This window comes from Zootoca vivipara, chromosome 9, assembly GCF_965207765.1.
Source record: "Zootoca vivipara chromosome 9, rZooViv2.hap1.1, whole genome shotgun sequence".
NCBI lineage: Eukaryota > Metazoa > Chordata > Lepidosauria > Squamata > Lacertidae > Zootoca > Zootoca vivipara.
The window spans coordinates 2,630,800-2,657,872 of NC_142592.1; the positions used below are offsets into that span (position 1 = coordinate 2,630,800).

At 43.5% G+C, this 27,073-nt stretch overlaps 1 protein-coding gene across 9 annotated transcripts in view; it reads right to left on the reverse strand.

Annotated features, from left to right (window-relative positions):
• Positions 1–27,073, reverse strand: part of ITPR2 (inositol 1,4,5-trisphosphate receptor type 2) — a 264,276-nt gene that overhangs the window by 174,253 nt on the left and 62,950 nt on the right. For 8 of the 9 annotated variants that reach the window (XM_035127538.3, XM_088652318.1, XM_035127536.3 and 5 more), the window contains 4 exons: positions 11,770–11,814; positions 2,170–2,324; positions 1,184–1,283; positions 932–1,092 (listed from right to left, as the gene is read on the reverse strand). In XM_035127538.3, coding sequence (XP_034983429.1) covers positions 932–1,092; positions 1,184–1,283; positions 2,170–2,324; positions 11,770–11,814 — 461 coding nt within the window. The remainder of the gene's footprint in view (positions 1–931; positions 1,093–1,183; positions 1,284–2,169; positions 2,325–11,769; positions 11,815–27,073) is intronic. The other variant, XM_035127537.3, reaches the window with a different exon arrangement.

The window sequence follows — 27,073 nt, forward strand, 5'->3', positions numbered from 1 at the left end:
ACCTCCACAAACATCCCCCTTGTGACAGGCATTTTCCTTGGTTGTTATAATTATTACTGACAAAGATATCTAGGGTTGTCTCTACCATGCTGGTTCACCACATAGCAGATTTACCGCTTCCTCTCCTATCCCCTCAAGCCCTACCTCACCAGCCACACACCCTCAAGATCAACTCCAAGGTTTGAGAGGCCCTCTGGAGCAGATCTGGGGGACATGCAAGGAAAGGGAAGTCCCCTTGTTCAGCAGAACCCCACTGTTGCAGCGTTACATACAATTCTCTGACTCCAGAAATCTGCAGACCTTTACACCTAAGAAAAACACAATTTTCCACAACTCTTGCACTATCAGAAGCCAAGAGAATACATAATTGACACATTGTATGTACATAAGGAAGCCAATACACAGAGGTCTGTTGAGCCTGAGAGTGGGGCTAGGGGTTGATACACTTGTGTTCAATACATACACGTTTTTGAAAGCATAAAGAGCACAGGGATGGGGAATCTGTGGCCCTCCATGTATTGTTGGGCTGCAATTCTTCTTGTTCCTGCCCATTGGGCCATGTGGTCTGGAGGTAATGGCTTTCTCCTATGCTGCAATGGGTTAATGAATCATGCTGTTAACCAGAAGGTTGGTGCTCCAAGCCCATTCAGGGACTTGATCCAAGCAGGATCCCTGTAGTGCAGGGGTTGGACTAGATCATCCTTGGTGTCCCTTCCAACTCTATAATTCTGTGATCCTATGACTCCAAGAAACACTTGGAGGGCCACAGATGCCTCATAGCTGCTGTAGCATAATAATGCTGAACAGATCAGTTACTGTATTTATTTCCAACAGCTGGTTTAGTAGTCTCTTGTGAAAGCCTGTATTAGCTGTAAGCCTTTGTAAGCATTAGGTCAGGGAGGGAGTCAAAAGGTAAGGAAATATCACTGACCTCCTTTCATTTTGAGTTACGGAGCCATTCTCCAACTTTTTAACTGTGGATGCTAAAACCTTGTTTGCATCATTAGCAAAATCCAAATCTCTAACCTCAGACAGAGGAACAGACACAATCGCAAATGCTTCCTTGTCTTCTTTCGTTTGGCAGGTCCCAATCTGCAATATTGGCAGGGGAAGAACAACCAAAATTTAATATGAGAAAGTAGCTTTCTTTGCTTAAGTTATGTTGACTGCTGTCGGTATTTACCTTTAACATCACAGGCCTTTCTTCGTCTTTGTCTATTGGGATACTGGTACTGGTGACCCATGTGTTGGTGCACAGGTGCCTCAGTCGCACATAAGAATTTCTAAACAAAGTAAAACAACAACTCTCTAGGAATAAATTTAAAATCATTGGAGCATCAAATGTTGTTTTCAAATCCACTAGAAAGGAATCAGCTGACAATAAGTGTAGCCCCGGTCTCTACCTGTGGTTGGAGGCTTTGTGCTCTGGTTAACAAGTGGAAGGAATAAGGAAATGTGGAGCGCTAGCTTACCCCTCTTCCTCCCCTGATTTCCTAGCCAGCTACCTCCATCACAAAGAGGCAAGTAAAGGGAGAAGGTGGAGGAAGGCTAGCCTAACATGCTCCCTTAGGAAGCACTATTGCTCTGCAGGGTCATACGGCTTTGCAGTCTTCACACACATAATCACTCACACCCAGAGAGAGAGAGAGAGGCTGGAGACACCGGCTAAGCAGGTACATGGAAAGCAAACTTTGCCTCTCTCCCAAGCACTACCTGACCTTTCTTCCAAGCTTAAAACAACCCCCTGGATCTTGGGTTGCTGCAATGCCCCCTTATTATAGACCAGCACAGGCTCTCTTCTCCTCCCCACTTCATCATGAGTTCTGACACCTTTTTCCCTAGAAAAAAGCACTGGGTGTACACACACACACACACACACACACACACACACGGTTGCAGCGCTCAACTCCCTTTTCAGGCCAAGGGAGCCAATGTTTGTCCACAGACAAACATGTGGCCAGCAGGACTAAACTGCTTCTGGCGCAACAGGACACAGTGATGGTGCCAGAGTGCACAGAAACACCATTTATCGTACCTACTTGCACTGGTGTGCTTTCAAACTGCTAGGTTGGCAGAAGCTGGAAAGAGCAACAGGAGCTCACCCCATCACGCAGATTCGAACTGCCGACCTTTCAGTTGGCAAGCCCACATATACACATGCAACACTACCTTGGAACCAGGCAGTCAGCTCGCTGAAGGGTGGTAGCATCCAGTTCAAAAAGAGAGGCAATGTCATTTCCGTGTGGCACAGACACCAGAGTATACATAATTTTTTCCCCAGCCTGTCGTTTCTTCTTTGAAATGAGAAGTTCGCTGTCTCTCTGCTGATGAAGAACAAGGACACTTTGGTTTACAAAGCATCCTATTGTAAGTTCTGCACGAATAATATATTTTTTATTTGCAAGGTGAAGGGGGTAGGGTTACTAGAGTGGGTAACTAGCTTCTTTTCGCATATTCAAAACAGAAGGGCCAACCTGCCTCTAGGATGCTGGTATGCAAGCTGCCTTTTCACACAAATAGGTCAGAGGCCAACAAAAAGTCCCTATGACAGAACATGTTCTTACTCAATGTAAGTTCCGTCAAGGCTGCTGGGTGTTTGGCAGAGGAATACAGCATCACAGTGCTTGTTTTAAAGGAGTACAAAGATAAAAGTCGAAGGACAGACAGGAGGCAGCGAGCATCAGGAAAGGCTGTGTTTTTTTGTCAACTTGGCAAAACAGCTTGTCCATGATATGTGCTCCATTTATATCAGTCCTTGAAATATACTCAGTCGAGTAGTACCGTAATTTCATGCTCTTTATTTCAGCTCATAGGAACAGTGAGCGAATTCCCCCCCAAACTTCACGCTTGTGCATGCGCAGAAGTGTTGAATTGCAACCCGCGCTTGCGCAGATGCAGCGCTGTGGGTTGCGAACATGCCTCCCGCACGGATCACGTTCACAACCCGGGCATCCACTGTAAAGCATTAAACAAGGCAACTGCCCCACATGTAGATAAATTAATGACTACAATGCATTTCAACAGGCTTCAGAGTTCATCAGCTACCTATCTCCAATGCTCTTAGAATGAAGCAAGAAAGGCTGCGTAATAATGTATTAGAAGCACTGGAAGTGTAAAAATGTAAAAAAAAAAAAGCTCCTAAAGACAGCTCCTGACACATTAGTATAAAAAGGAAACAAAATGAGTCACAGTTAACCTATTTATCCTGACCTTTGACACCTGATGCGTCTATTTTTAGGACCAACTCTATTTTTGTAATTTTCCATTGTTTTTGTATGTTTAACTGCTCTAACTCACTTTGGGAACCCAGGAAGAATGATAGATAGTAAGTTGAAATTGTCATCATCACCATCATCATCCCTTAACCAAAGAAGGCACCTTAATATGTAATTCAACGACATCTTGAATTGCATGGGAGCTGCACAAAAGCACTGCCATGCTCCATTCATTTCAAAGGAGTCAATCCAGGAGGACTTCCTTCCTTAATGCTGAACAGGGCAGGACATAAAAAAGTTTCCCCTTCCCAATTCACACTTCCTTGGGGTTCCTACCAACTTTGTTGTGGTCTTGGATACAGCCAGAACACTTTGAAGCATTTGAGACTGAAGGGCTCTACCTCACTATGAAGAGTTTGCACCAGCACATACTTGCAGAGTTTAAGCTTGCAGGTTTTTCCCTAACAAAATACCTTCAGTCCGCCAGTCACATATTGTGCCCTGCCAGATACCTTTCAAATTTGCTTTTTTGATGGACTCCCATAGATGGATAGTGGGCTATGTTTGGCTTTGTGGGCTAAAAGGTACACAGACCTGACTAGCCCTATGCATTCTGCAGCCCATGAATCAATCCAAAAAGCAAACACTTCCCTAAAGACTAAACTAGTGAAGTACAGGTTCCTGGCTGTTCCTGACATTTCCTCAAGTCCCTGATGGTATTTTGTATCACAAATACACCAATTTGTGACGTAATAAAAACTCTGACATATGATTCTATATACGTTCGATGCAAAACACCATTTGACAATGGCTTGGAAATTACAGTATTAGAAGGCCTTCGTGTAACTCTCGTAGATTTCAGCAGATAAATATATATATGGACTTCCGGTTTCTGCAATGGCAGTAATGAGCGGGGTCCAATCATCTGATGGAGACGAGCCTTGCGGAGAGACAGGGGGAAGCACCAAGGCGAGGTGCATCCCCCAAAGCCCTTGGTGAGTTCCCAGGATGTCGAGGGGGCCAGCAGATTGCGAAAAGGCTCTCCTGCGATTTCCAAAAACTCCCTTGGTGGGAAGTGGGGGAGAAGCAGAGATTGAGCCTGCAATCATGGTGCAAACGCATCTCCGCGGGAGCGAAGCCTCAGCTCAAGCCAAAGCAGAGATTTTCCAAAAATAATCTTCAAAGCCGATGGGAAGGTAAAGCACCTAATATAAGATTCAATTGAAATGAATTTGGTGAAAGATGGAGGAGTAAAAAAGAAGTCCATCCCCACTCTCTGGATAATTAACACTGCATAGAAGGAATTTGCAAGTGAAAAGGCTATTAGAATTTCTTTGAGATTTATGGATACTGTCTGTTGATGGAAAAGTTGGAGTAAAAGCAACGAAAACCCATTCTTTAATTTATTTTACTGACCCTGTTGGACTATTGGATTTTAACTGTGGATCTGATTTTGAACTACAGCCATTGGTGAATCTGAACGCAGCAGAGAGAACTTGGAATAAACTTCTTCAAAATTCTGCTGGGGAAATACATGGGATATACATCCCAGCTGCAGTGACTTACAGAAGACTGAACTTGGTTTCATCATCATCATCATCATTTTTTATTTATTAACGACAATCTGGAACTTAAAAAAACATTTTGGAATGGATAAGAGAGACTGAAATTTGAGCTTGCTTCTAAAGTTCCTTTGTGTGTTAAAAGATAAATCGGAACTTTAAAGCTTGGATCTGGCCATAGAGGCTGAATATCGACAGGGAAGGTAGTGCCAGGAATTGGACAACATCTGAGAGCCCCCACGCCACTTTTTTAGAGCTGGAAGCCTGGTAAATCTTTCTCTGGTTGTGAGAAGGAAAGAAGGGTGTTTGGACTCTGCCAGAAAAGAGGAATTATGATATTCAACTGTCTGTAACTCTTTATCTTACATCAAGACATTCTTAGAGAACTGGATCAATGAGTGTCTTTTACTCTCCTCTGAATTATTAAGTTGTGATTTTGTGTGGACAGATTGCTTTTGTTTCATTTTTAAAGTGGAAATCTGTTTAATTTGAAAGTTAATTTGAAATCTGGAATTTATTTCAAATAGTATACGTGTAATGGGCAATTGGGCTGGAGGGAGTGGAAAAGAACAAAAGACGGTGCTTCTTGGGAAAGTGTTACTTGGTGGCGCCTTAACGAAACCAATAAGGTACAGCTGGAAAATTGGTTGTTTTGAGAACAAGGAAGAGAGAAATTTGGCAAGGGCAGAGTGAATCAAGCAGGAGGAGTATTGGATATTTTCACTCTGTTCAGACCATTTTTTATTTTTTTAATGGTTGGCAATTAAAAAGCAACCAACCCCAAGTTCGGACAGAAGGACTTCTGTACAGGACACGGGGGATAAGCCTTATGGTGAAACCTTATGGGTGGAATTCTTTTATGAATTGAGAAATGAGTTGATTAAGGAGATAAAGAAAAATCTAGATAAGACAGCAGATAAACTTATATCCCGAATGGAGAAAAATACTGAAATGGTGACAGAACTGATTATTAAGATAGAACCAGTGATAAAGAAAACAGAAGCAGTGGTCTTGATGGAGTAAGGAGGTAGTACAAGAATACTTGGCTAGTTTAGATGTATTCAAGTCTCCAGGGCCAGATGAACTACATCCAAGAGTATTAAAAGAACTGGCAGAGGTGATTTCAGAACCACTATCTTTGAAAATTCCTGGAGAACAGGCGAAGTTCCAGCAGACTGGAGGAGGGCAAATGTTGTCCCTATTTTCAAAAAGGGGAAAAGAGAGGACCCAAACAATTATCGCCCAGTCAGCCTGACATCAATACCAGGAAAGATTCTAGAGCAGATCATTAAGCAAACGGTCTGTGAGCACCTAGAAAGAAACTCTGTGATCACTAAAAGTCAGCATGGGTTTCTGAAAAATAAGTCATGTCAGACTAATCTGATCTCATTTTTTTGACAGAATTACAAGCCTGGTAGATGAAGGGAACACTGTGGATGTAGCCTATCTTGATTTCAGCAAGGCCTTTGACAAGGTGCCCCATGATATTCTTGTAAAGAAGCTGGTAAAATGCGGGCTAGACAATGCTACCATTCAGTGGATTTGTAACTGGCTTACTGACCAAACCCAAAGGGTGCTCATCAATGGCTCCTCTTCATCCTGGAGAGAAGTGACTAGTGGGGTGCCACAGGGTTCTGTCTTGGGTCCAGTCTTGTTCAACATCTTTATCAATGACTTGGATGATGGGCTTGAGGGCATCCTGAGCAAGTTTGCAAACGACACCAAATTGGGTGGGGTGGCTAATACCCCAGAGGACAGGATCACACTTCAAAATGATCTACAGATTAGACAACTGGGCCAAAGCAAACAAGATGAATTTTAACAAGGAGAAATGTAAAGTACTACACTAGGGCAAAAAAAAAAATTGAAAGGCACAAATACAGGATGTGATGCAGCAGCTAAAAAAGCCAATGCAATTCTGGGCTGCATCAATAGGAGTATAGCATCTAGATCAAGGGAAGTAATAGTACCACTGTATTCCGCTCTGGTCAGACCTCACCTGGAGTACTGTGTCCCGTTCTGGGCACCACAGTTCAAGAAGGATACTGACAAGCTGGAACATGTCCAGAAGAAGGCAACCAAAATGGTCAAAGGCCTGGAAACAATGCCTTATGAGGAACGGCTTAGGGAGCTGGGTGTGTTTAGCCTGGAGAAGAGAAGGTTAAGGGGTGATATGATAGCCATGTTCAAATATATCAAAGGATGTCATATAGAGGAGGGATCAAGGTTGTTTTCTGCTGCTCCAGAGAAGCAGATACGGAGCAGTTGATTCAAATACAAGAAAGAAGATTCCACCTAAACATTAGGAAGAACTTCCTGACAGTAAGAGCTGTTCGACAGTGGAATTTGCTGCCAAAGAGTGTGGTGGAGTCTCCTTCTTTGGAGGTCTTTAAGCAGAGGCTTGACAGGCATATGTCAAGAATGCTTTGATGGTGTTTCCTGCTTGGCAGGGGGTTGGACTGGATGGCCCTTGTGGTCTCTTCCAACTCTATGATTCTATGATAAATTTTTAGAAAAATGGAAATTGTGATTGATATGAAGAAATACCAGGGGACACTCAGGGCAGATATGAATGGCATGGGTGGCTGAAATGAGGCAGAAATTACAGCCTCAGAGACTAAGAGGAGATTGTGAGGAAGGAGAGCAGGATTTTAAATCAGACTTAACTGATAGTCACCTTCCTGTGAAATTTAAATATGCCAAAGTTAGGAAAAATAATGGGAAATACTTCATAGAATCATAGAATCATAGAGTTGGAAGAGACCACAAGGGCCATCCAGTCCAACTGGATGTATATTTGCAAAGTAATGTATATTGTATATTTGCAAAGTAATGTAAATAATAAATAAATGATACATTGGCAGGCTCAGATTACACTTGCAATCAGCAAAATTTGGATAAAATTCAAAGAAGAAGAATTGATGAAGTATGTATAAGGAAATGCAGAAGAATTTTGTTAATATAAGGAATCAGAAGAGGGAATGGAGGGAAGTCATGAGGTCTAAAAAACCTCAAAGATAAGGTTTTGAAATGTTTTTGTGAATGGGGACGGGGGGATTTGTTTTTTGTTTTTTGTAGTGTGGAAATTAACTGTGAGAAAAACAATAAAAATATTTACCAAAAATAATAATAGAATGAGTCATATGGAAACTTCATGTCTAAAGCTGGTGGAATGAAGGAGGAGAGGAAGATATTTTATTTTTTTCTTCGCGTCAAGGGATGATTACTCACCCCCCTCCAGATATAATTTAATTTAGGAATGCTGGAATTCTGCACTCCTGGAGAAAGAATAAATTTGGAACTGTGGTGGAAAGCTGTGTGTGAAACTGTTTGAGCAAGCAGAGAGGGAAATGGAAACTGCTTATACATATATTTTTTAATCAATGGATATTACCCACCCTCTCCCAGACTGAGGAAAAAAGGAAATAAATGGAAATAAAGACTAAAGGTTGAATGACCTGGAATTCTGTTTGGAAATACAATGAAAGCGAAACAATTTCAATTGGCATTTAGACCTGGTTTTGGCACAGAAACTGCTTGGGTTACCCTGTATGATCATAGAATCATAGAGTTGGAAGAGACCCCAAGGGCCATCCAGTCCAACCCCCTGCCAAGCAGGAAACACCGTCAAAGCATTCTTGACATATGCCTGTCAAGCCTCTGCTTAAAGACCTCCAAAGAAGGAGACTCCACCACACTCCTTGGCAGCAAATTCCACTGCCAAACAGCTCTTACTGTCAGGAAGTTCAGGAATACCTCAGTCAGGAGTGAAAGAGGAGAACTGTGTCCTTGTTAATTCTCCTTGACCTCTCAGTGGCTTTTGATACCACTGACCATGGTATCCTTCTGGAGCAGCTGTCCAAGTTAGGGGTGGGTGACACTACTTTGCAGTGGTTCCAGTCCCACTTGGATGGTCATTTTCAGAGGGTGATGCTTGGGGAGTGCTCTTCAGCCCCATGGAGACTTCAATGTGGGATTCTTTGGGGTTCGATTTTATCCCCCATGCTGTTTAATATCTATATGAAACCAATGAGTGGAATTATCCAGAGGTTTGGAGTACATTGTCAGCTGATGACACAGAGCTCTATTTATCCTTTACACCTGCAGGTGAGGGAGTGGAAGTGCTGGACCGATGTCTTACCTCGATAATGGACTGGATGAGAGTCAACAAACTGAAACTCAATCCAGATAAGACTGAGACACTGTTCGTGGGTTGTTCTTCAGACCAGATGGCTGGGAGGCTGTCTGCTCTTGATGGGGTTACACCTGAAGGAGCAGGTACATAGCTTGGGGTACTCCTGGATCCTATGCTGTGGCTTGAAGTACCTTCCATCAGCTTCTGTTGGTAGCCCACCTGCACCCCTATCTGGACAGGGATAGCCTAATTTCCGCCATCTATGCTCTGGTAACCTCTAGCTTAGATTAATGCGATGTGTTCGTTATATATGTGGGGTCGCCTCTGAAGATGGTTCAGAAATTTCAGCTGGTGCAGAATTCAGCGACCAGGTTGCTCACTGCAGCAATATAGTTTAAGAATATGACACCGATCCTGGCCAAAGGCAGTGGCTGCCAATTAGTTTCTGGGCCCAATTCAAAGGCCTTAAACAGCTCAGGACTGTGATACCTCAAGGACCACCCAAAAGACCCCTTATGAACTGACCCAGACCCTGTGATCATCATCTGAGGCTCTTCTTGATATGCCTCCTCCACGAGAGGTCCAGAGAGTGGCAACACAAGAATAGGGTCTTTTCTGCCATGGCTTCCTGTTTGGGGAATGCTCTCCACAGGCAGGCTCGTCTGGCCCCTTTAGGCGCCAGATGAAAGCGTTCCTCTTCAACCAGGCTTTTAGTTGATTTGTGGGAGGGTGGGTTTTGGTTTTTGTTCTATTTTTTGGTGTTTTTTATGCTGTGAACTACTCTGAGATCTTCAGATGAAGAGTGGTATGCAAATTTAATAACTAAAAATAAAAAATATATAAAATAAAATAAAGGTTGTGAACACTGGAAGCCTAAAGTTGCAGTTTGCGATATGTAAGGACCCCTCCTCCTCCTCCTCCTCCCTGCCCCCCACCCCATGCACTCAGCTTAGTAAAACAGGAAAGGGCCAGAAATGGCCAATTATTCTCCATGGCTCAAAGAAGGGCCATGACTTCAGCATGACTTCTGACTGTCGTTCTCCAACAGACTGAACCAATTACTCAAATCTAATTCTCCACTCATCTATAGTACACATGCAATGCAACTGGAAGCAACCCTCAAGCTTGCATACTCCCTTTCCACTTCTCCACCCCTCTCCCCATGGCTAGAGAATGCAGGCATAATAATCAGTGGAAGGGAGATTCCATATTCAATAACAGGGTTCTCCCTATTCAAACATTAACTTATCAGTGTCATAAAGAGGCAGGACAGAGGAGAAGGAAGCAGAAGTTGCATATATGAGGCAATGAGGCAAAGCTGCAATGCTAGCTTCCCAGCAGGGCACTGCAAGGTAACATGTGTAAACATTACAGTATCTGCAAATGTATATGCAACTGAAAATGGGGGGGGGGGTGTCTGTAGACCTCAAGATGCTGCTGGACTACAACTTCCATCAACCTTGGCACTGGCCATGCTGCTTAGGGTGCATCCAAGGCCAAGGCCAACAACACCTGGAAGACACCACTTGAGCTACCCCTGAGTCGGACAGTGGCAGCAAATATGTACTATTGTTCAGGTGAACTGCACAGTAGAATACTATAATGCAGGGGTAGGCAACCTGAAATGCATCTCTGGGTTATTTGTGGGGCATAGGAATTTGTTCATTCCACCACCACCATCCCAATAATAGACCGGCCCACCACATGGTCTGAGGGACAGCCCCTGGCTGAAAAAGGTTGCTGACCCCTGCTATAGGGTAATGAAAACAATTCATAGCCTTAAAAGGTAAACAAACAAAAAAGTCTCAGACTTCCTTGATTCTCTTTTGTGCCAGGTCTATACTGAGATCAGAAGTAGGGCCCTCTCTATAATGCAATGAAGATGAACCTGTGGCTTATTGTGGAAATTGTGCATCCAAAAAAACTATGCAAAGGGTTAATGCTGTAGTATTGAATATTGTGATGTCATATATACAGTATACTGTATAGTTCAGTTATCAGCTTAGAGTTTTAACTGTGAGAGCAGCAAGTGTGTTGGTATGAGGCTGCATGCCTAAGAGCCAGTCTGTAAATATTAGTCACTCAGATATTACCGCTCCATGCCTCTCTTCTTTATTCAATCTGACAAGAGCAAGCACAGCAAGTAAAAGTGATATGTTATTTTTAAACCTTGTGCTGTTTTTCTATGGGAAAAAGAGAACTGTGAAAAAGAACTTCTGCACAACTCTGTAACGTATAATTCCTACACTTATTTGGGGGTCTCTCACAATAAACAGCACCGGCCAGCATGGCCAATGGTCAAAGATGATTCAGATTTGCACCCCTGCGACAATGGCTTCCCAGGTCCATAATTCCCTCTTGAACTGTACCAGCCTAACACCCTCTATATGTTTTTGGAGTCATGTTGTTGTTATATATTTATTTATATCCCACCTTTTTCCCTGACAGGGTCGAAAGACAGCTTACTGATAAAATATGAGCAGCTGAAAACATGGGGGAACAATAACTAAAAAACAAACATTAATAGAATTAAAGCATATTGTGGCATTTGTTTTTAAGCCAACTCATGACACATTGTAAAATTTGTTTGGTCTGTTTATTTTGGAGAGCCATAATTATTGCCAGTTGCTTGGAGAACTTTTTGTCAGGAAAAGTTGTTGCCAGGTTTTAAAATAAATGAATAAACAGAAAGCGAAAGTCACATTAACATAGGATTTTTAAGCTCCTAACTCTGTAACAGAAATATATTTCTTATCAATATTTGTACACAAAGGTCCCAGCCACTTTCTTTCTAATTAGATCAGATTATGTAAGGTTTTATTTTATTTTATTTATTTAAAGAAGCAGTTGCACTTACCACAGCCTTTTCCCCATTACTACCATCTGGATAGTGTGGATTAAGCTGTAAAAAGAAAGCACGTTTAATAAAATTTTGACAAAAGGGAGGTCGATCTTAAACTGCATATGTTATGTATGTTCAAAAGGTCATGAATATTGTTCCACATGCACTTAAGGCTCTTCAACCTTCCTTTCCCACCACAAACCCACCTCCTGACCAACAGCATGCCTATCTTGCGTGAATTAAGTCCCAGTTTCTTAGTCTACATCTAGACTATTGCCAATTCAATTCTTCCACTGCCTCCCTGTAATCAAATGAAAAAGAGAAGTCACACCATATATTGATGACACCACACTCTATAAACTCGCAGGTGACTTCTCCCAGTCATTTCATGAAGATGCTGAAAACCATGGTGGGCAAAACCCTGTGAAACTCCAAATAAAAGTTCTGGTGCAGAAAGCAGCATTTCTGGAACCTGTTCACCAGGCAGGACCAAGACCAGCACAGAACTGTGCCGCCCAGGGATCCAGTCCAGCAGAAGTATACCATAGTCAATGGTCTCAAAAGCCACCAAGAGGTCTGGCAGAAGAGGAATGCAGTTCTCCTGTCCAGTTCCAACCATAGTTCTACCAAAGCAATTTCAGTCCTAACGTCTGACTGAAACGCATCTAGATAATCTGTATAATCCAAACCACCTAAAGGTGGGTCACTCAAGCAACTTGCCCCCCCCCCCAAAGAGAGGATGGAAACTAGTCCAGGTGGTAGAGGGATCTTAGGAGGGTTCTTTGTAGCAATGGTTTCACATTTATCACCCCCTCTACACATTTACTCAATTCCTTCCAGAAAGTTTTAGTGAGCAAGAGTGGGAAAAGTCACGTTTACATATTTCAAATTTCCAAAGTTCCTGCCCATATTCTCAAGCTAAACAAACTGAAAGATATGCATCACAACAAGACAAGCAGATATTTCAGGCACATCCACAGGCACAACAATTTATCTGCAGTCCAATCTGCAAACTGGGCACAGTGAGCCACTGAGACTTATTCTCAACCTCATGTCCTGACAGGCCTAGAATTAACTGAGTCAGGGCCATGGTTGTCATGACAATCACAAACTGCTGAAACGTTCCCTTAGGGCAGTGTTTCCCACCTTGTGCCTCCAGCTGTTTTCGGACTACAATTCCCATCATTCCTGACCACTGGTCTTGCTAGCTAGGGATGATGGGAGTTGTAGTCCCAAAACATCTGGAGGCACAAGGTTGGGAAACACTGCCTTAGGGAACCTCAGCATTAATGTTGAAATTACAGAAGAACAGTAAGGAGGGAGAAGCCCAACATCACCTCAGAGAAGAAAAATATTGAGCAGTGGACTATATGTACACCAAGAGGACCCCAAGGCTGACTGGTAGACAGGACACCGAGAGAGAATAATGGCTTTATTCTACCTCCCCAACTTGCAGGATGCAACACTCAGAAATTGGGGGTGGCGTTGGGAGAGGTTAACACTTTCTAACTTGCCCATCCATATTTCTGTCACACACAAGTTAGGTTAGTATGCTTATCCAGGATCAAATGAATCTAAACCTAAAGTCTGCAGAATAGTCAAGGATGTGAAAAATAACTAGGAGGGGAGAAATAACATCCTTTTAGCCCATCTTCCACACACCACCCTGTCCTTTTCTGACCACCACACTCATACCTGTGGTCTTAGAAGTGGAATGCAGAAGATGGTAGCTCATAGTTCAGAGACCCAGCACTTTTATGAAACCTCTGGAGCTTCAAAGTGTCTATTAACTAATAGCATGTGCTGTGGTCTAAACCACTGAGCCTAGGGCTTGATAATTGGAAGGTTGGCGGTTAGAATCCCCACGATGGGGTGAGCTCCCGTTGCTCGGTCCCTGCTCCTGCCAACCTAGCAGTTCAAAAGCACGTCAAAGTGCAAGTAGATAAATAGGGACCGCTCCAGTGGGAAGGTAAACAGGGTTTCCGTGCGCTGCTCTGGTTCGCCAGAAGCGGCTTAGTCATGCTGGTCACATGACCTGGAAGCTGTACGCCGGCTCCCCCAGAGTTGCGACTGAACCTAATGGTCAGGGGTCCCTTTACCTTTACCTTTGTTGTTGTTGTTTAGTCGTTTAGTCATGCCTGACTCTTCGTGACCCCATGGACCAGAGCATGCCAGGCACTTCTGTCTTCCACTGCCTCCCGCAGTTTGGTCAGACTCATGTTGGTGGCTCTGAGAACACTGTCCAACCATCTCGTCCTCTGTCGTCCCCTTCTCCTAGTGCCCTCCATCTTTCACAACATCAGGGTCTTTTCCAGGGAGTCTTCTCTTCTCATGAGGTGGCCAAAGTATTGGAGCCTCAGCTTCATGATCTGTCCTTCCAGTGAGCACTCAGGGCTGATCTCCTTCAGAATGGATAGGTCTGATCTTCTTGCAGTCCATGGGACTCTCAAGAGTCTCCTCCAGCTTCATAATTCAAAAGCATCAATTCTTCGGCGATCAGCCTTCTTTATGGTTCAGCTCTCACTTCCATACATCACGACTGGGGAAGCCATAGCTTTAACTATACGGACCTTTGTCGGCAAGGTGATGTCTCTGCTTTTTAAGATGCTGTCTAGGTTTGTCATTGCTTTTCTCCCAAGAAGCATTTCGTGACTGCTGTCACCATCTGCAGTGATCAAGGAGCCCAAGAAAGTAAAATCTCTCACTGCCTCCATTTCTTCCCCTTCTATTTGCCAGGAGGTGATGGGACCAGCCATTATCTTAGTTTTTTTGATGTTGAGCTTCAGGCCATATTTTGCGCTCTCCTCTTTCACCCTCATTAAAAGGTTCTTTAATTCCTCCTCGCTTTCTGCCATCAAGGTTGTGTCATCAGCATATCTGAGGTGGTTGATATTTCTTCCTGCAATCTTAATTCCGGCTTGGGATTCATCTAGTCCAGCCTTTCGCATGATGAATTCTGCATATAAGTTAAATAAGCAGGGAGACAATATACAACCTTGTCGTACTCCTTTCCCAATTTTGAACCAATCAGTTGTTCCATATCCAGTTCTAACTGTAGCTTCTTGTCCCACATAGAGATTTCTCAGGAGACAGATGAGGTGATCAGGCACTCCCATTTCTTTAAGAACTTGCCAAAGTTTGCTGTGGTCTACACAGTCAAAGGCTTTTGCATAGTCAATGAAACAGAAGTAGACGTTTTTCTGGAACTCTCTAGCTTTCTCCATAATCCAGCGCATGTTTGCTATTTGGTCTCTGGTTCCTCTGCCCTTTCGAAATCCAGCTTCCACTTCTGGGAGTTCTCAGTCCACATACTGTTTAAGCCTGCCTTATAGAATTTTAAGCATAACCTTGCTAGCGTGTGAAATGAGTGCAATTGTGTGGTAGTTGGAGCATTCTTTGGCGCTGCCCTTCTTTGGGATTGGGATGTAGACTGATCTTCTCCAATCCTCTAGCCACTGCTGAGTTTTCCAAACTTGCTGGCATATTGAGGGTAGCACCTTGACAGCATTAAAATAACATAAAATAACATTAAAAGGACTTTATAATTGGTAAATATCAAGCTAATTTTTGCAGTAAAGATTGGATAAAATAGAGGGCTGAAAAGACTGGAAGAATAAGTTACAGTGTGTAAGGACAGAAGAGAATCCTGCCTCCCGGTAAAGAAGGGAGGCGAGAGGACACTTTAATCTTTGCTCTGATTTCTGCAAGAGCTCTTGCCAAATGAAAGGGGGGGGAGAGAGAGAGATTGTCCTTATGTATTCCTTTATTTAAAAGTTTGAGAAGTGAAATGAACGGTGTATTTTATTAGAATTTCCATCAGAAAGTGAATTTTAAAACAGAGATGGTTTCAATTAAAGGCTTGCTTCTTTTTTTAAAAAAAAGTTTCTTCTCAGTGATTAGATGCCTTCAGGTTTATTTTATTTTTATTTACTACAATCGATTGTAAAATAACAACAACTTTCTGTGGGATGGCACCCCCTGGAGCCCTTTCCAATGACTGCCACAGAGAAGCCCGTTTATTTATTTCTTGGAGTATTTTAATCATATTATCACAGAACTGGACGGTTGGAAGTGACCCCCAAGGATCCTCTAGTCTAGACCAACGCCCTCCAGTGCAGGAATCATAGCACAAGCATATCTCACAAAACAAGTTTGCTCCATCTTCCCTGTGAACAGTCCTTCAGATACAACAGAATAACAGAACCATTCACAGAGTTGGAAGGGAACCACCAGGGTCATCTAGTCCAACCCCCTGCAATGCAGGAATCTTTTGCCCAACATGGGGCTTGAAATCACAACCCTGAGATTAAGAGTCTCATGCTTTACTGACTGAGGTTTGTTTATGTTTCCTGTTTTCTTTCTTTGCCACGCGGCCGGCTGCGCCCTTGTCTTCTTTCTGCCGCTTTTCATGAGTCCTTTTGTGCTGTGTGCTGATGGGTTTCTAGCTTCTCAGATGTGTTGGGAGGGAGGGAGGGAGGGAAGGGGGAAGGAGCCAAGCCTGGTGGCACATCCTGATGCTGGGAAAGCAGGACAAGGGGCTTTCCTTCCTTTAGTTAGAGAGAGAGAGAGACCCCAAATTCCCAAGAGTTGCAAAGTTTTGTAGGAAGAGAAAGTAGCAGCAGGCTTTTGTTTTCCTATGGTTCCTAAGTTGGATTTATTTTATTATAGGGTTCCGTGCGTAGAGAGCAAAGCTTATTGCATTGGTTTCGGTGATAGAAATACGTGTGTGTTTTAAATCTCTGGCGCTGAATGAAACCTCTAGGACTTGGAAGGGCTTAACTTTTGGATTGTGCCCATAGAAGTTATTTTTGGCACAGCCTGTTGTATTGCTGAAGCATAGTACAGTACATTGATTATTGCCTTCATTTTATGGATCAATGGTTTCATTAGACAATAGAATTCGTGTTAAATTGCTGCTTTAGGGGGAACGGATCGTCTGGAACAAATGAATCCACTTTCCATTTCAATGGGAAAGTTCACTTCAAGTTAAGTACGCTTCAGGTTAAAGTAAGGACTTCTGGAGCCAATTAAGTACTTAACCTGAGGTACCACTGTATAAGGAAATTTTCTCCCTTCCCTTTAACTAGATGGGCCTTGGTCTGAAAAAGAAAGTAACTTCATCTATATATATAAAAATGTAACAATCGTGAAACTGCGTTCCACACTTTTCTCCGTAACCGCTTGACCGATCGTCCTGAAATTTTGACACAATGATCCTGGCCACTTCCCGAGCATTGTTCGGGGCAAAAATCCTTCAAATCACACACCTGGGCAGGTACAGACCTCCATTTCCACCAAGTCAAACAGCGCCCTCAAGTGGAATTCCTCCCACAGTACACCCCTCCCTTCCTGTGAAATCTAAGCCACACCCACAAACCAAATGACATCATCAACCAAACAACTGAAACCACCAAGGTGGCCATTATCAGACCACTAGGCCTTTGTTTTAACCCTAACCCCCACTAGGCCCGGGGGGGGTAGATAACCCACAGCAACGCACTTGGGGGCACGGCAAGGGGTTTTTACTTTACAATTTAACACCACTACCCCCCCCAAAAAATCCACAAGACAAAAATAAATACCATCCTTCAAAACGTCATGAGATACGCCGGTTATGGGGGGGGCAAACTGAATAGATCATGGATCGGGACACGTGGGGGCAGTCACAGGGATTAGCCACAACAACGTGCCACACCCACAAACCCTGCCTCCGCCACGAGATCCTGTAAAACAGGAGGCCTTGCAACCACCAACAGCTATTCCACCCCAAGCCCAAAGCCTCTCCCGGCGGCTGCATTAATAAACGCCGGGCAGCATTAGCCAGTCATTCATCATTTCTCCTAGCACACACTTGGGGGCACAGCGAGGGGTTTTCGCTTTATAATTTAGTGGGCGTTGTGTCACATGCGAGGCTCCGGTGGCCATTTTAAAGTAAGGGCAGTCGTGCCCCTTTTAACCTAGGCTTTACCGTGTTTCTCCAAAAATAAGACACCGTGTTATATTTATTATTCCTAAAATAACCCCACATTGGCTTATTTTCAGGGGATGTCTTATTTTTTATTACGCGTCCAGCCTTGCCTCTTCCTTGGGACCCTCCAGAACTGTGCCTATCACTATGTCTTATTTTCGGGGTATGGCTTATATTGCGCAAATGCTTAGAAATCCTGCTATGGCTTATTTTACGGGTATGTCTTATTTTAGGAGAAACAACCGATTGTAAGCCTCTGTTCATATATATATATATATATATATATATATATATATATATATACCCTGTTTCTCATATTTTAAGACATACCCATAAAATAAGCCATAGCAGGATTTTTAAGCATTCAAGGAATATAAGCCATACCCCGAAAATAAGACATAGTGATAGGCGCAGTAGCAATGCCAGCTGCGGCAGGAGGAGGAGGAAAAAAATAAGACATCCCTTGAAAATAAGCCATAGTGTGTTTTTTTGAGGAAAAAATAAATATAAGACATGTCTTATAATATGAGAAACACGGTATATATGAACAACCATGCACTTTCTCTCCCCAGTATAAGTCCTCAGATATTTGCAGTGGCCACCCCCCACCCCATTTACAATCCCCTACCTTCCCCTTGCCACTTCCTGGGTTTTTTATGGAACTGAACAACTCGGGTGCTTCAGAACGCGCCTTCTGTTGCCAGGCCCTTACAGGGCCCGGGCCAGGTAGATAATGTGGCCCTGTTTTTAAGCCTTTTGTTACTTTTTTCATTTTACTGATTGTGAATATGCTGACCGAGGCCCCCTTTAGATTCGGAGGCCCGCACCAAGTGGCCCATACGACCCCCCTCCTTCTGTCTGGGCCTGTCTGTTGCTACGGGGTTATGGGGCTTCGCTATTTGACCCCCCCCCATTCGGGATTTTTTAAGTAGTTCTCTGCGTCCCAGGGCACATCATCACCCCTGATCCTTAATCTAAATATATAGAAATGTTCACGATGCATGCACAGGGGCCAATGTATAGAGATACAGGGGGGAGGGGACAACAGAGGGCTCAGACAAAAGCAAATACTGGGAAATGGAACCCAGAAACTGACATTTCCTTCTCCAAGGGTGGAGGCCAATGTAGGAAGATACCGGGGGTAGGGGCCAACACTCCCCAGGGACAACAGAAGGCTCAGACAGAAGTACATGCTGGGAAATAGAACAGTTCCTTTTCGAAGGGTGGGGGCCAAGGTATGGAGATACAGGGGGAGGGGCCAACACTCCCCAGGGACAACAGAGGGAAGGGTATCCTACCGAAACACAGGGATGAGCTGGGGTGGAGGGAGGAGGGGCAGGATACATCATGGATCGGGACAGGGGGGGATCACAAGAAAGAACCACAACAACGCGTGGCCGGGTCAGCTAGTATATCCATAAGCAAGAGTGTGTTCTCAGCCTTACTTTGCATGTATTAGTTACGTCTTAACTGTTCAGGGAGAAAAAGTTTGTATTCTTGCTTTGAAAACAAACACCACTAGGCCACAGGAATTTTAATTAAGAGGAAAGGCAGACCACAAAAGCCTAAAGCTGGCCTATGTTGCTCTAGCGTGCTATGAAAACAGTTATGAAAACAGCTTGATTTGGGGTGATGTGAAAAGACAACCTTTTTTTACTTCTTATAATTTGTTGTTGAAGTTTTACTCCCAAGGAGTGGTACTTGTGACATTTCCTATCTCAGAGGCCAACGTATCTCAATCAGTTTGGCCAATAGGCACCATTCACTGTTCTGCCCCAAGATGTCCTGGGCCAGTCCTGTTGGCAAGCAGATCAATTCTCTGACCCAACACAATGAAATTCTTCATCTCCCGTTCTCCCTCAGAGAGGTACAATTCTCAGAGTGGTTTAGCAGTCAATCCCTCCTCCCAGGGAACTCTGGGAAATGTAGCACTGTGAAGGGAGAGACTCTCAGTGCCCTACAATTCCCATGATTCTTTGGGGAAGATTATTGACTATTTAAAGTTGTATGGTACTGTTTTAAATGTATAGTGCAGATGGGGCCTAAGATGTCCCTTTGAGGTAATCCCTAGAAATCAAATTTCAGCACTGAAAATAAACTTTTTTGAAATGCTTCTGCTTCAGTCCTTGTGTCTCATTCTCACACAGACACTCAAATACTCCACAGTACTGTATTACAAATACTCCACTGCTCTATGTAAGGAGTGACTGTGCACTGCCACCTAGTGGCATGCTTTTCTTTTTCAGGATACAAAACAGCTTTAAATGTATAGTGGTAGCCTAGTTAGGGGTTGTCAACCTTTTGGGCCCAGGGGAAACTGTTATACACACGCTGCAACCAAGCACACATTGCAGCTTATTTTGTTTACTCCAACATAGTGGTTCATTCTGGAAGGCATGAGAAAAGACCTCTGTGGTTGCTGGTGCCCCCTTAGGCACTATTTTGGTGACCCCCTAGCTTAGATGATGGAATTTCCTGCCTGATGAGATTTACCCTGCCTCTTCATTTGCAAATGTTCACCACCAGGTGAAGAATCTTTCTGCTTAAGCAAGTATTTGGCTTTCATGCTGTTCAATTTTAGTCTCCAGGTATTGCTATATATTGCCATGATGGGGGCAATAGCAGCAGCTGTGGTAAGGGCAGAGCCACCCAACCAACATCGGCACCACTGCAGCCTATCTGGGCACGACAAGAGCAAGGAAATTGTAAGGTAAGGGTTTGTGCAGATGCACCAGTGGAATCAATCCAGTACTGGGCATCTGCAGAGCCCCGACCTCATCACACACACACACCCCAATTCTGGTAAGCTGCAAGGAAGGTGTGTCAGGAGGGTAGCTCAGCAGCTGTGCCCCAGTGAATATTCCCATACCTGTTGCCTCCCCATGTACATTTCACAGCTCTTTCCCCAGTGTTCACATCAGCAGGGCTTCCATTTGTTACTGTCTGTATACACACATGCGATATTGACGTTGATAGGACAAGGATGTATTTACCCTATGCAAAGGTGTTCATACTTTAGCTAGAAGTGAATTAATAATGGAAACTGGCATGAAGCTGGTTTGAAAAACAACTCATCAAACAGTAGCATTTTATAATCCATCTGCATTTTCAGCAATCCATGTGACTATGGATGAAAAACCCAGCAGTGCAAATGCAGTGAGGGCACAGTGAACAGCAATATTGCTTTATTATGAGGTATAAAAAGGGTAAATGCAAGGAAGGTTCCTAATGCACACTGCTTTGCGTCAAATTCATCTATATATATAAAAATGTAAAAATGGTGAAAGTGCGTGTTCCACTTTTCTCCGTAACCGCTTGACCGATCGTCCTGAAATTTTGACACAACGATCCAGGCCACTCCCCGAGCATTGTTGGAAAAGAAAATCCCTCAAATCTCACACCTGGGCAGGTATAAACCTGGTTTTCCACCAAGTCAAACAGTGCCCTCAAGTGGCGTTATTCCCTCAGCTCCTCCTCCTCCTACACCCCCTCCCTTCCTGTGAAATCTACACCACACCCACAAACCAAATGAGGCTGGAAGAGTCACCCTTTCCACCTGGGTCCCAATCCTTGTGGAAAAGGCGACTCTTCCAGCCTCGGCGCATCCACCATTTTGGAGCTGGTGAGCAGGAAGCCGCTGTGGCTGCATGGACACGTCCAGCCCCGATGGGGTTAAAGAGACATACATGCTTCTCTCTCTCTCTCTCTCTCTCTCTCTCTCTCTCTCTCTCTCTCTCTCTCTCTCTCTCTTTTGTTGCTGGGCAAGAGGCGCTGTGCCTTGCCCAGCAGAGAGAGAGAGAGAGAGCATGTCCGTGCTGCCGGCCGCCTCTCATAGGAGCAGCAACCGGCAAGAAACGACAGCTTTTGAGGAGCGGCCGAAATGGTGCTGGCGCTGCCTCTCCTACTCAGGACCAGCGGTGGTGGAGGGGGAGACGAGTGGGAGAGGCGGCAGCAGCAGCACTGCTACCAGCCCGGTGTCAGGAGTATGGGCAGGAGTCAGGCTCTGGGGCCTGTAGTGCTTTGCAGGACTGGGGCATGCCTCAGCTTGTGCTGGAGAAGCAAGGCGTGGCCACACAGGTGAAGTCCTCAGCTTGTGCTGGAGAGGCAAGGAGTAGTCTCTCAGGTGAGGCCACTTGAGATCTCACTGCACCTGGTGGCAGGAGCTGGGAGGGATAAAAGCTCAGCATTTTCCCTTCAGCTCTTTGCCACAGCAACGCTTTCCCTGCCTGGTTGCATCTGGCCTCCTGCTCCTTGGACCCTTGCTTTGCCGACGTCTTGCTCCTTGTTCCTTGGACCCTTGCCTTGCCGACGCCTGGATCCTCGACCCTTGGACCCTTGCTTTGCCTTCGCCTTGCTCCTCGACCCTTGGACCTTCGCCTTGCTTCTTGTTCCTTGATCCTTCGCCTTGCTCCTTGCTCCTGGGCCCTTGCTTTGCCTTCGCCTTGCTCCTCGACCCTTGGACCTTCGCCTTGCTTCCTGTTCCTTGGACCTTCGCCTTGCTTCTTGTTCCTTGATTCTTCGCCTTGCTCCTTGCTCCTGGGACCCTTGCTTTGCCTTCGCCTTGCTCCTCGACCCTTGGACCTTCGCCTTGCTCCTCGACCCTTGGACCTTCGCCTTGCTCCTCGACCCTTGGACCTTCGCCTTGCTTCTTGTTCCTTGGACCTTCGCCTTGCTTCTTGTTCCTTGAGCCTTCGCCTTGCTTCTTGTTCCTTGAGCCTTCGCCTTGCTTCTTGCCCCGTGGACCTTCGTCTCTGCCTTGCTCCTTGACCCTGCATCTGCCTGCTGCTGGACCCTCAGCCCTGCACCTGTTCCTGCTTCTTCACCACCATCTTGCCTCTGGTCCTAACGCCCGCCGACCGGACCGTGACACCCGGCCTCAGCCCCTCCGCGCCCTCCTCCTCCCACCCATCGCTCGCTCACTCATTGCTGGGCAAAAAGCACTGTGCCTCGCCGGCGGGGTGGCTGAGGGAGAAGGGGCTGGCGGCAACCAAAACTCCACGGAAGGGGGTGGGAAGCTGAGTCGCAGCAGCAGTAGCCGGTGCCTCGTCTGCTCCCCTTGCCCTGCATGGCGGCGCTTCCACTCCCGGCTTGGGCGAGCAGAGGGAAGAGCGCGCTGGGTGGAGGCAGCAAGCAGGGAGGAGCGAGGAGGGGCGGGAGCCATGGCTCCGGTGGCGGAGGCATCCCTAGCTTCCAACTGCAGCGGCAGCTGAGGGATCCCGCTACAGGAGCCATGGAATTAGCTCCATAAGACGCCCCGACTTTTTCCCCTTCCTTCTTTAGAGGGAAAGTGTGTCTTATGGAGCGAAAAATATGGTACCTAAATGCAGACGGACGTTTACCCTCACCAGGTTCAACGTGCTGCCATCTGCCTTATTGCAGGGCAGATTCAAGGGTAAATTATTTGCAGAATGAGTCTGCCCCTGATGGAGGTAGAAACTGTCTCTCATGTCTTGTTACGTTGCCGTTTCTAGGGGGAGATACGCTCGGCATTTATCATCCCTGTTACACAAAAATCTCCAAATGGGTCTGAACTTCCATGTCTAAAACTCCTGATAGAAGACAAGGATCCAGAGATCACGCTAAGGGTGGCCAAATTCCCTACGTTTTATGGTGTGACTGCCATAAAACCTAGGGAACAAGCTGTAATACCAAAATGATCAAGGTTTTAAATGAAAATTTTATGTTATATTTTAGTGATTAAGATTTAACTTATATATATTAACTGCTGCTATATCTGTATTGTCCCTGTTATACCCAATTGCAATTGCAATGATTTTTCTGATATTGTAATTTTTCTGATATTTATATTTTTCTGACCGTAATAATAAATTCATTCATTCATTAAGTCAGCAACCCATTAAGCTCATGTAATACTTAGACTTTCTTTCAAATGTATTTAGACTCATCCATACCCTTTATTCAGTTATTTGAAGGTCCCAAGTTAAATTCCTGGCAGTTCCAGTTAATAGGATCTCCAGGTGATAGGAAAGACCCCTGCCTAAGATGCCATGTATGTAGACCATATGGGTCTGAATGGACCGGAGGTCAGAATGAGCAGATTCATATTATGTGTAAAACAAATGTGTTAAATCCACAATATAAAAATTGTCCTCAGTTCAATTTATACATTTTCCCTATTATTTAATCTACCACTTATTACTTCCCTTTTTAAAAGAATTCTTTTAAACATCTGACAATTATTAACAATAATAAGCAGAACTGCTCCAGAAAAAATTACTTTAGGTCATAATATTCTGAAAGAAAATATGACTTAACATAAAATTACAATATTTATCCTTTAAAAAACCCTCAAAACATACTTGCATTTGCTTTCATGGGAGGTAATTATATAAGAGGCAACAATTTCCCCCAGAATTTATTTCTGTATTCACTTGCAATTTTCGATCTTAGATAAGATGTTACTTTCTCCATTATAGCCGAATCCCGAACTTTAGTAAGTCATTCTTTCCAACAAGGGATTAGTGCAAATTTCTAGTTTGGTCTCATGCACAAGGTTTTCTGTAACATTTGTTATTTCCTGTATTTTAGTTTAGTTTAGTTTGTTTTGTTTTGTTCCAGCACTATGACCCCAGTGTGGATGGATGTGCGGATGCAGAATTCGCCTCCACAGTCACTTACGGACTCACTGTTAAGACCGTGTTCATGGAAGACAATCTTACTCAGTTACAAGTGATAGCCAAAGAAGAAGAAAGATAATTCACAATCTAACCTTTAAGTAAAACACAAAAGGCTTTCCTCTACACTGTGTCTTCCCTGACTTTTTTTTTTAAAAAAATATTAAAATACTTTATTTCAGGATCTTAAAATTTACATAATACAAAAGATCTACAGAAAACATGAAAAGAAACTGAAAAACCCAAAGAAAAAACCAAATCTATAAACAATATACATGAACCAGAACTCAAATTCGAACATAGGCCAAACCAAACATACAAAAATCATAATAACCAAACATAATAATCAGGAATAACGTGTATATATATATATATGTACCTACATGCATATATATACTAACTCAAAAAGCTAACTGATTCGCACATTACACATCAGGCATAATGCGGAAAAAAAGAGAAAAGGGGAAGAGAAAAAAAAAACACAGAGGATGGTACAGAAACCAGAAAATCAGGGAGACACAAAAAAAAAGGAAAAAACAAAAACCAAAATACTTCCAATTGTCTGCGTACTGATACCTTGTGTTGTAATTTTATCTTTACTTGTTTTACTCCAACTTTCGCGCCCGGCCACTTCCGGGTAGATTTACCTACTTTAACCTGAAATGTATTGTCCATCTGTACAGATTTTATTTTAAGCAAATCACCAACTCCGATTTTAATCCTTCCTTTGTTAGATATTCCTCTAGTAACTTCCATTCCCTTTGGATTTTTTGATTTGGGGTGTTTCTTATGTAAGCTGTCATCTTTGCTAAATTCATATACTCTATTAATTTATTTTGCCAATCCCATAATGTCGGTATCTTTTCCCCTTTCCATCTCTGTGCTATAAGAGTCCTTGCCGCTACCACCGCGTACAGTAAGATGTTCTTCCTGTCACTGGGTATACCCTCGGGTATCATGCTTAACAGGAACAGCTCTGGGGTCTTTCCAAATGTGCACTTTAGCATCCTCTTTAGCTTCTCATAAATCATATTCCAGAACCCTTGAATTTTTTTTGCACTGCCACCAGCAGTGCATGTACGATCCTACTTGCACATGGCACTTCCAGCACTTATTTGAGCCTTTTTTATAAATCTTTACTAATTTTTCTGGAGTTAGGTGCCACCTATATACCATCTTCAGAATATTTTCCTTTATCGCTGTGCAGGCTGTGAATCTTATACTTTCTGTCCATAATTTCTCCCACTGTGTACAATCAATAACCCTGTCGAAATCCTGTGCCCACTTTACCATAACAACTTTGACTATCTCATCTTTTAAATTCCATTCCAATAAGAATTTATATAATGCTGCCAATTGTCTTCCCCCACCTTCAATTAATATCTCTTGTAATTTTGATCTTTTTTCCTGGAAGCCAATTCCCTTATGTTTCATAAACAAACTTTGAATTTGATTGTACTGCAGCCAGCTTGCACAGTGATTCTTGATTTCCTCATATGATTTCAGAATATATTGGTTGTCTATCACTTTTATCAGGTCTTGATATGTTAACCATCTATCTTTATTTCCTCCCCCCCCCCCAGGGCCGTCATCTCGAGGGGCGATGCCCACCACAGTGTCTTCGGTTCCAACAATTTCCTATACTCCAACCATACTCTAAATATTGAATTTTTAATCACGTGATCTGAAAATTCCTTATAGATCTTTTCATTTTCTTGTAAGAGATAAGCATGCCAGCCAAGAGAGTTCCTGAAACCTTCTAGATCTAATACTTCTCTATTCTCTAATATAATCCATTCTTTTAGCCAGCACAGATTTGCTGCGGCGTAATACAGTTTTAAATCCGGTACACCCCAACCTCCTCTCTCTTTGCTATCTGTTAGAATTTTGAATTGGATTCTAGGTTTCTTTTTGCCCCATATAAATCTACTTAGATCTCGTCTCCAATTATCAAAAATCTCATTTTTCCCAATGATCGGTAACATCTGGAACAAGAATAGGATTTTTGGCAATATCATCATTTTTATAGTCGATATTCTTCCCGTTATTGATAACTGTAAGTTATCCCATTTCTCTAAGTCCCTTCTAATTTCCTTCCACAACCTTCCATAATTTTCCTCGTATAAATTTACATTAGTTTTGGTCACTATTATTCCCAAATACTTTACCTTTTTTACCACCTCCCAACCCGTGGCCAATTCTAATTTTTTCGCTTCATTTTCCCTCATATTTTTAGCAATCATTTTTGTTTTCTCTTTATTGACCCTAAATCCTGCTATCTCTCCATAACTTTCTAATTTTGATTTCAGCTTTCCCACGGAATCTACTGGTTCCTCTAATATTATCAAAATATCGTCCGCAAAGGCCTTAAGTTTGATTTCACTCTTTCTAGCCTTTAATCCTCTAATATCTCTATCATCTTTAATTTCTCCTATCAGGCACTCTATTGATAAAATAAAAAGGAGGGGGGACAAAGGGCATCCCTGCCTCGTTCCCTTTTTGATTTCAAATTCCTCTGTGACTTCGCCGTTTATTATTAATCTTGCTGATTGCTCCTTGTATATCGCATTAATTGCCCTTAAATAATTCCCCTCTATCCCAATCTCCTCCATTGTTTTTTTCATAAATTTCCAGATCAGATTATCAAATGCTTTCTCAGCGTCGAGGAAAATAAAAGCTACTTTTTTACTCGGATTCCAATCCAAAAACTCGATCG